Source organism: Garra rufa, unplaced genomic scaffold (genome assembly GCF_049309525.1).
Source record: "Garra rufa unplaced genomic scaffold, GarRuf1.0 hap1_unplaced_001, whole genome shotgun sequence".
In the NCBI taxonomy this organism is placed as follows: Eukaryota; Metazoa; Chordata; class Actinopteri; order Cypriniformes; family Cyprinidae; genus Garra; species Garra rufa.
In genome coordinates, this window is record NW_027394276.1 from 4,869,513 (window position 1) to 4,880,492 (window position 10,980).

Here is a 10,980-nt window from a genome sequence, read left to right on the forward strand (position 1 = left end):
CTTACAAGCTATTAGAGGTCATCAATATATAATGCTTGAGCAAGTGTTTACTTGCAGATACCTGACATGATTGTATTGATAATTTTAGGTTACATTAATTCTCGCAAACTGGTAATGAAACAGACTGTCTATGCAGTGATTTGCTTTAGAGTAGTGTGCTCAGAAAACAGTACCATGGACAGCAACTCATTCAGTGAGATTCAGAGCTTCATTATCCAGAAGACTGATCTCATTTATCCTTAGAAATACATTTTGAGCTTCATTTGATACCGAAGGTGAAATAACCTTAAATGAGAGAAAAGCTCATATCAAGTCAATGACAAAACACCATGTTGAATGTAGTAAATGACAAGTTTATTTCTTGCACAAAATGTACAAAATAACAAGCAAATGGACAGCCCACTCCCCCCACCCTCCTCCCTGCCCTGTTTGAATTCCCCGCTGATATGAAGTTGAAGATCTGGAACAAATGTCTACGGCAAGTCCAATGGTCCAAGCCAAAACGCATGGTTTTCTTAGAGACAACACATACCCAATTCAGATTCACCGAACAATTAAAAATGAATAAAAACACCGTATTTACAGTCTTGTCTGAACTTTTACAGCATGCCATCTATATATTCATACAGAGCTTTTGTTTTGCAACAGAACTCCATATAGAAAACGTATTAGAAGATCAAATCAAGTTCGACTAATGGCGAGAGACACCCAAAGTACAGCACTGCATTTGTCGCGGTAATCTTTTTGATTCATTCTTTTGTTTTTCAACCTACCTCTTTTTTTTTAATTCTGTAATTCTAACAGAAAGAATCTCTATTGAACATCTGTTTAGGCCTCATAATATTCCACAAGAAAACGCCTCTTATTTACACCAAGTGTTTCGCAGCTTCAAGTCTGTTGTTTTCTGAGTGTATATAACGTATCTCAAGACTTAGATTGTGTTCATGACAAAACAAATCACTCAAACGTCACACAGCGCGTCACTTCTATTTATCTAAAAGGCAATGTCGCAGTCTCATTTGGCAATGATTTGCTTTTGGATACAGAGGAAAGCAAATCCACATCGCTGTGTTGTCATTGTCACAATGGTGTGATTTGGTTAACTTGTTCCTCACTTTCTACAGATGACGTTATATGTAATATGTGGCTCCGCTGGACTCTGAATGAGACGCGGTGGTACGGGAAGCAGCTATGGCACAGGGCAGAATGTGTGTTTGCGTCTGAATTACAGTTTCATGGCTTACTCGCTCCACTTGGCATCCAAACTTTACAAGAGCAAAAAAAAAAAAGCTATTTAAAGGATTGTTCGTCTCATGATATGTACAACTGGCCTTTAACCTCCAAAGACGAGCTGTTAGCATTATCCAATGTCTCTTACACTAGTATGAAGGCATTTCAAATGATCGTGTTTGCAGTTGTCACCTTGGTAGAGTATTGCTGTACAGCACTAGTGAAGAAGTCTAACAAAACGCTTCATTTCTTTACAAAACTAACCTGTGCTTTCCGAATATATACAGCTAGATGGTTATAGTATAGCGTTTGAAATGTGTCTCAAGTATGTGATCTTTATATTTAATCTGTAACAGACTTTGTGCCAAAGAGGAAATGCCATGGACTGCAGTTTTATCAGGAAACCCACGATTCCCAGATGAAGCATATTGAGGATAATGAGGCAAAGGTGTTACAAATCAACTCTAAACACATGAAAATGGATCTGAGCTATACACAGTTTCAAGCCACGTTAAAGTCTTTCCTGTGAAGTGGGATTCCTTTTCAAGTGTGCAAAAATACTCTCGGACATAACTTGGAATATGAACCATTTTGTTGGTGGTTTTAGCTATCGCCTTTTTAATTGGATTCCTAAAAGTTTAATATGTTTTCGTAAGACCTTTATATCTGTATCGGGTAGTTTTGTTTGATTTCTGAATTTTAATATACATATATATCTCTATTTTTCCTGCTTTTATAAAATGACACACGATGATGAACCATCAACAATCTATATATATATATATATATATATATTTATTTTCATATTCCTTTCTCTTTTCTAGAATATCTTATTTGATTTGAGATCAAGTTGCATTTTGCTCTTGTAAACAAACAGGTTTCAGAAGTTTGCCAGCCACCGTCGTTTGTTCTCTGACAGTCTCTTTCTTCGCGGTCGCTCTTTCTCGCTCTCATTGAAGCAGGGCCCTGATTTGTTTAGAGGTGCTGTCATCATTTAAATGTCTTGTTGTATACCTGCATGATAGAAAGTAAGTTTTCAGGTCATGCAATGCTTTTTTTTTAATCCATGTACAATGCTGCACACTTACCTCAGTGCATTCAACAGTCCCTCCACGCTGTTTGAAGGCTGCTCTTTCAGCACCTTGATGCAGCCCTTCATCTGCACAACACACACATGCATGCAAAAATAAAACTTTAAAAGAAAGGTCACTCCCTTTCTGTGCCTCACCCCTGACTGTGATCATGGACGCCCACCCACACACCTAAAAAAAGCATACGTGAACAATCACAAACCCCTCTAGCGCTGTCCTAGATTTAGAAGTACTACGATGTGTGGAGATCACCCAGGCTTCTCTTTTCCATGAAATGTCCAAATTGGCCCCATATGACAAATAAACACCATAAAAGTAGGCCACATGACCTGTGTGCTAAAAGTCTCACAGTACCTTTGTGTGATGAACTGTGCGCAATTTAAGTCTTTTTTTTTTTTTGCTGGAATTTTAAAAAAGTCTCTTATGCTCACCAATGCTGCATTTATTTAATTAAAAATACAACAAACTATTGTGAAATTGTACTGTTACAACTGTTTACCATTGTAATATATTTTAAAATGTAATTTATTCCTGTGATGCTGTGATCATTACTCCAGTCTTCAGTGTCACATGATACTTCAGAAATCATTCTAATAGGCTGATTTGCTGCTCAAGACACATTTCGTTTTATGCATAATTATTACAAAAATGGCTTTTATTTGTAATATTTAAAACAGCTTTTTTATGTAAAGATATTTATATTGTTACATAAGACATATATTGCAAATAATACAGTTAATTGAACTTTCTATTCATCACATAATCCTGAAAAAGAAATTTTAAAAAATTTGAAGCAGAAAAAATAGTTGGCAGCATTAAAAATAAGAACCATTATTAATAACTGAGCCTCACTAATAGAGTACTGAATCAGCATATTAGCAGGATTTCTGAAGGAACATGTGACACTGAAGACTGGAATTGTTCCATCACAGGAATAAATTACATTGTACAATTTAAAATGGTAATTTTTACAATATTACTGTACACAATGTGTTTTTTTACTGTTGCTTTTTTTACTGTATCACACAAAAGCTATAATACAACTATGACCATTGGCTTGCACTAACTGTCGTACACAGAAGCTCTTCCAGGTGGATGACGTAGGACGTATGCATTGCGCATGCGCCGCTGAGAAGTGACGAATGAGGAAGCAGAGAGGAGAGAAAAAAAACAATACACTGGTCATGAATTATAAGTACAAAGGGAGGATTTCAGTATAAGCCAAGGAGAGACTGGCTTTCCTTTGCTAAAGTAAGGAAACTTTGCTTCCTTTGTTGCTGTAAACAAATGTCGGTTTTTGCGGGATCAGCAGCACATGCACAGCGCCAATGTCCTACGTCATCCGTGTACAACTGTTAGTGCAAGCTAAAGAAAAGTGATTATTACACTTTAAATATGAATATTTTTCTTACAGAAAAACATTGACTCATTACAGGAGGCTTTTTATTCACCCCCCGGAGACATGTGAGACACTTTTCGTTATGGATGGATGTACTTTATTGGACTTCTTTTGGACTGTTGAACAGAAACACCTGCCCACTGCCACTATAAAGCTTGAAAGAGCCAGGACCATTTTTATTATAACTCAGATTGGATTCTGAAAGAAGAAAGTCATCTACATCTAGGATGCCTTGAGGGTGAGTAAATCATGGGCTAATTTTCATTTCTGGGTGAACTATCCCTTTAAGCATTCCCCATTCACTTTCATTATATGAAAAAGAGTGGATAATCTGATCATCTTTGGAACAACATGAGGGTGAGTAAATTACTTAAAGATGACTATGCCTTTAAGATAGCAGTCCAGTTATATAATATTCTCAAGAACATGAAGCAGTTTCATCTGCTTGTAGACAGTTAAGCCACACTAAGATTAAATGAATGAATTTCATTGAATTAGACGCTATCAAATGAATGAAGCATGTGTAAACCAAAGATACTAGGCTTAACTTTTATAAGACAGTTTTGTAGTGACTATGAACTAGTCTCATTTTAATAATTTCTTCCAAATTCTGACAATACATCACACTGTGAATGTGATCCACTAACATCTGACATCTAGAAAGTGTCTAGATATCTTTTTAAACAGTACAATGTGACTATTCAGTATAATGTGATTATTTTTAGGTGTGGCTGAAGTGTCCAGATATGTTTTATGTGCACTGTTATGTTATCTGAATGTAATAAGGTGGTCTTACATCAATCTTGGAGGTCTTGGCAAAGGCACCCACTGGATGAACATGGTCATAAAGGATGATGACGCCAACCATCACACGCATGCAGAACAGCATGGTGTCTGTGTTAGTGAAACGGCACCTGTACTCCCTTCAGACAGAAAATAGTGATCACTTTAAGCTTAATTGGATTCTAGGCATGAATACATGTTCAAATAACATTCTTTGATGGAAAAGACACTTACGGAGTCTCCAACATGACACGGCACACGCAGGCCATAGTGCTCAGGCAATCTGTGGTGTCCTCAATTGGCAAAGTCTTGTTCTGCAACATGCATAGGAAATAACACCAGTAAGAGCCTCTAGAGGGCGACAGCATTTCTGTTTTCTCCATTTCATAGGAAAACACAAGTTATTATATTCATAAAGTCCAATCTTTGGGAAAAAATAATAAGTGCAAGTTCATTAAAGTGATAGTTCACTCGGAAATTAAAATTCTGTCATCATTTACTCATTCTTAGTTGACGGTAGCCATTGACTTCCTTTGTTTAGGGGAAAATACTATGAAGGACAGTGACTACCAACAACTGTTTGGTTACCAACATTCATCTGTCTCTAAAATATCCTCTTTTGTGTTCAACAGAATAAACAGACAGAACATCGTACAGGTTTGAAACCATATGGTGTTGCAAAAATGATGAGTTTTGATTTTTGGGTGAACTATCCATTTTAGCATTTACAGAAGATTCGGTGAAATCATGAATTACCTCCGACACAAACTTAGTCGTGGCATTGCTCAGAGTTTTGAGCATGGGTGTGGCTTCGGCGTAAAAGAGCGACATCCGATTGGCCATTTCATTATTCACTTCATTCTCAGCTTCTAACTGTAATGCAAATGTAAAATGTGTCAGATGATTAGGCTTGTTCTTAAGTAACACATTAACCTCCGCATACAAACATAATGGACTCTCTCAGACAATTATAATATTAACTTTTATACCTTTACTTTTTAAGTCATTCACACTAACAATGATTAACACTCATAACACTGTTGGTTGCTAATACTGCACTGCACTAAAAAACTGCCATAAGGCAGATCACATGAACTTTGTCACATTTTAACACATTTTGTCATTCAAATGAAGTCACCAACTATAATTGAAAACAAATGACTGCTTTTGATTCTGCTAAACATTGTTAGAGTAAATGCTCCTAAACTGTAAACAAGGAATCTGTTTTCAGTTAATCTACTTCAGAATTTCATGTTTAATTCAATGTGTTACTTGCAGAGCTGGGTAGTAACTGATTATATGTAATCAGATTCCAAAAATTAAATTACATTTTAAAATACTCGTATTCAGACTACAGGTACTTTTTATGGATTACATATTATTTACACAATAGCAATACATTATTTATAATTATTGTATATATTATATATTTATATCTCCCTAATTTCTCTTTTTCGTCTTTTAAATGTTCCTTTCTAAATGAGCCTACTGCTTATATACATTCAGAAAATCTTCAGGTTTTATGGATATTCACACAAAAAACAGTCATTAGTCAGGTGGTGACACAGCATTTGACCACTGATTTATAAAATTCGTTTCAGGTTTAAGAAGTGTTTCAACACTGGATCAACTACCGATGAACTTAAATTATCACTCTGTGTCTTTCAAACACATTAAAATGCACAAATTCACAAACTTTTTTGTCATTTGATCCTCTTTAAATATTTTAATAATTAAGCATCACATTTGCATGTTTATTGGTTGTTTGACCTTGATTATGGTCACATGACATGCAGTTAAACAAAAAATACAAAACATATTTCCTTTTTTAGTAAGTTTTTTTATTTTGATGGATTTTAAAATGATTTACTTTAATTAAAAAAAAGGTATAATTTAATTAATTATTAGTTTTTCATTAAACTCATAAGCCTCCTGCAGTTCCTTCACAAACCCCAGTTTGGGAAACCTTGATGCAATATAATGTTTAATGAACTTCATGTTGTTAATAACAACAAATGCAATATATATACTTACTCTTTGTATTTTTATGTCAGTATGGTACAATATTACCCTATTTAAATCAATGTGATAAATGAGTTAAGTCAAAAGTAATTAATTACGCGGTCTTCAGGGGATTTCTGGACCCCGAATGGCGTTTGCTGAAATTTAAAAAAATGTTCCCTTTGTCCAAATGGTATGACACTTGGTAAATCAGTCAACACTATCTTGATCTACAAATAAAAAATTAAATTGGAATGATAGCTTGATTTTATGTTAGTGTGAAAAAAAAATACTCACGTTCGTGGTCTTTGGGGTCTCTGGAGACCCCAGGAAACAAAATGCAATTTTTGTTATAAAATAATAGTTAAAAAAACAAAACAAATGTTATTTTCCTGTTTATTAATGTTTTTACTCCTCAAGTGTGCAGTTTTTGGAGGATTTAGGATATTTTTTTAATATATATAAATTAATAAATTAATATTTTTATAGGTTTTTATACAAAAACAGCTTTTTTTTGTAAAATTCCCTTTCATAAAAAAACCCACATGTCTAAATTTCATTCATGGGGATAAAATGGATAATTTCACATGGTTTAGTGTAAGATTTTTGCCCATCTTTTGGAAAATCCAGTTTTAAACGTAAAAAAAAATACTTTTACCAGTAGGTGGCTGCAGAGCTCCACTATATGCTTTTTGCTATTTGACCACCTGAAAGATATCTTTTAACAAGTTTTTTTCAGTTGAGTTCATATCTACATATCATGAAACACACAGGACTACATTTGGAGACCATAAAAACTGCTCTCTTATAATTTGTCAAAAAAAAAAGATGTTGTTGTTGCATTCTTATGTTCATGTTGTGTACTGCTACTCAATATGTAATAGAACTGGTATTGTTTCAGTACAAAAAATGCTTAACTTTGACAAAAAGCATTTTTTATTGTTATAATTGTGATTTCATAATTTGTAGATATGTACTCAACTGAAAAAAACTTGTGAAAAAATTAGGGCCGGGACTTTAACGCGTTAATTTAGATTAATTAATTACACAAAAATAACGCGTTAAATTTTTTTAACGCATTTTAATCGCACTAAGTTTTGCACCGCGGAACGTTTCTCACTTGATGAGATTCGGCGGACCGATTATACTGGAGCACCAACTAGCGTTCAGACAAGGGGCAAATTCCAAATGGAAGTGCGCATCCCTACGCCCTACTCCCTCCGAAGGGCAGATCCCTTTGAAGTGAGTTCTTTTAAGGGAGTAGGGCATTTCTGTCTCTTTTAACCGTTTGGAACTCCCTTGGCGAAGGGAATGACTGACGAAATGTTACCTTGACAACGCTGCGCAAACGTGATCACTAACGGAAATCACTTCCGTGAAGTGACCATGGAATGTTCCCTTCGCTAACGGCCTTCTGGAAGGGCCCTTCGTGAAGGGATTAAGTTGCTCACTTTCGTTTGGAACGTCCCTACAAATGGCGTCCCCTTCTAGAAGTGCCCTTGAAGGGCGCAAAATAGCCGTTTGGAATTCGCCCAAGTTGCGTCCGTCCTAAATAGTACTGTATGTCCAAAATCGTAGTATGTTTAAAAAAGTATTCCAAAGATTCCCGGATGGTCTACTACTTAACGATCAATGCACACTCTTAACGGCTAATATTGCCCGCAACACACTGCGCCGTGAGCGAGGATTCGATTAGAACTACAAACACGCATAAACAGTGTTAAAAAAAACTACAAACATGGAGGATATGCGCGACCAACGGACAGGTAGAGAAAGGGGTTTGAGTGATAAATAATCAGTGTGTAACCTGATAAAAAAACATTTTTTAAAATGTTATCCGTGTTATATTCCATGTGCAGCAACATTTATAATGATAGGTTTGGTCATTAACGTTTAAATGCATAATTAAGCAAACACAAGAGCAGAGTTCTCGGCATGAAAGACTCGTTAAAGAACGTGCCTCTTGCTACACTTAATGGCAATATTGCACTGGTCTGTTGGACTTGGTTGAACAAAAATAAACAATATTTTGTTGCTTAAGCTTATGTATTCAGTCATTATTCAATGGTATACTAAAAATCCATTTAAAAAATCTTAATTCTCACTGTTCTCAGGTCAAATATTTATATGCGATTAAAATGCGATTAATTTCGATTAATTAATTATAAAGCCTCTAATTAATTAGATTAAATTTTTTAATCGAGTCCCGGCCCTAGAAAAAATATCTTATTGTTGGTCAAATAGCAGTTAGTTAATAGTAGTGCTCTGCAGCCATCTAGTGGTAAAAGTTATATTTTTTTTACTTTTAAAACTGCATTTTCCAAAAAATGGGCAGAAATCTTACACTAAACCATATCAAATTATCCATGTTATCCCCATGAATGAAAGTTTAAAATGTGGGTATTTTGTAAAGTGAATTTTACATAAAAAGCTGTTTTTGCATATAAAACTATTAAAAATAAATATTTATTTAATAATTTATATATATTTAAGAAATAGCATAAATCCTACGAAAACTGCACAAATGTGGAGCAAAAACATTAATAAACAGGAAAAAAATTATTATATATTTTTTTTAAATATTATTTTGTTACAAAATTTAACTTTTGTTAAAGACCATGAGTGTGATTCCAAAACGAAGACCGCATAAGGGTTAAAAAGTAGTCTGATTATATTACCTAAAATGTGTAATGTAATCGATTATGTTACTGAAGGAGTAGTTCACTTTCAGAACAAAAATGTACAGGTAATGTACTCACCCCCTTGTCATCCAAGATGTTCATGTCTTTCTTTCTTCAGTCGTAAAGAAATGATGTTTTTTGAGGAAAACATATCAGGATTTCTCTCCATATAATGGACTTCTATGGTGCCCCCGAGTTTGAACTTCCAAAATGCAGTTTAAATGCAGCTTCAAAGAGCTCAAAATGATCACAACCGAGGAAAGAAGGGTCTTATCTAGCAAAATGATCAGTTATTTTCTAAAAAAAATTACAATTTATATACTTTTTAACCTCAAATGATTGTCTTGTCTAGCTCTGTGTGTACTCTGTGTAGAGATTAAAAAGATTAAAAAAGTATATAAATTGTAAATGTTTTTAGAAAATAACTGATCGTTTCGCTAGATAAGACCCTTCTTCCTCAGCTGGGATCATTTTGAGCTCTTTGAAGCTGCATTTAAACTGCATTTTGGAAGTTCAAACTCGAAGGCACAATAGAAGTCAATCATATGGAGAGAAATCCTGAAATGTTTTCCTCAAAAAACATAATTTCTTTACGACTGAAGAAAGAAAGACATGAACATCTTGGATGACAAGGGGGTGAGTACAGTATTTGTAAATTTTTGTTCTGAAAGTGAACTACTCCTTAACTATAATTTCTGTCATGTAATTTGAATCAGTAGCGGATTACAATTGTAGTAATCTACCCAGCTCTGGTTACTTGCCATTTCTTTGTACTGTAGCTTTTTCTGAGTGAAAATGATTTCTACACCTAATTTTTCTGTGTAGTTATGTCACTTTCAGCAGATTGTGAACTTACCTGCTGGTTGTTCAGTCGATTCCTGCTGATGGTTCTCCTATAGTAACTAAAGTCATTCTGTATGGCTGGATTTGTCATCTAGAAAAGATAGGATTTAGAAATGTCAAAAGTGCCTGATTATCACCGAAGTGGTGAGAGAAAATGTTGAGGCTAATCATGCCTTTCACTGTGAAGAATTATTTCCTAGATGTCTATTCTCAAGGGTGCACTTTAGAGACAGACCGGCTAATATTGTTGTCATTCAGACATTTTACTTGATGTGACTCTCAGAGAACATCAGTGTGAGAGACTTGACTGAGTGCAGGTCTAAATATTTCAGCGGAGCTCATGCCACATGAACTCGAAGTGAGTAATGCGTGAGAATCGCTCACCTTGAGCTCATCAAAGCTGAGCGTGAAGTGCAGGATCTCTGCGAACTGTTTGGCGAGGGCCTGCTCTCTCTCCAGATGCTGCATGGGAGCGTAGGGTGGGCTAGTGAGGGCCTCCAAAAGACTGCGCAGGGCGTTCTCTGCAAACATGTATTGATTACAGATTTTATTGTCTGATACAGTTTATGTAGTCAATTCTCTGTAGCAATTTGTCAAATTCATTCACTGTGAATGCTGTTGTCCCCCCCCCCCCCCCCCCACACACACACACCTCTGGCCTTTAATCTAACTTGTAATCCACATGGCATACCAGCTTAATGTATCAAATGCGAAGCACTGCAATATGTGTACTGGATCTCCATGGTTACTGGTCCAACAGTTGCCATTGCATTTACCTCTAACGCCTCTCTTTTGTATTTTTGTAATTGCTGCAATTTATCGTGAGAACCTGTGATCCCGTCAGTGTTGCCTAGATACTGGAGAACGTTGGAAGCCGCAGTTGATGCAAGCATTAATGACTTCTGCAGTATATGACCGTGATCATTAATGCATGTTTCTGGTTGCTTTTAAA

General features: G+C 35.4%; 1 protein-coding gene across 1 annotated transcript; it reads right to left on the reverse strand.

Moving 5' to 3' along the window:
• Positions 1 to 332: 332 nt before the first annotated feature.
• Positions 333 to 10,545, reverse strand: LOC141302381 (CYFIP-related Rac1 interactor A-like). The gene is made up of 7 exons (XM_073832417.1): positions 10,413 to 10,545; positions 10,042 to 10,119; positions 5,260 to 5,376; positions 4,738 to 4,817; positions 4,517 to 4,643; positions 2,319 to 2,389; positions 333 to 2,244 (listed from the first exon to the last, which is right to left on the reverse strand). The coding sequence occupies exons 1-7, from the start codon at positions 10,494 to 10,496 to the stop codon at positions 2,181 to 2,183; spliced, it is 621 nt and encodes a 206-aa protein (XP_073688518.1). The 5' UTR covers positions 10,497 to 10,545; the 3' UTR covers positions 333 to 2,180.
• Between the last annotated feature and the right edge of the window lie 435 nt (positions 10,546 to 10,980).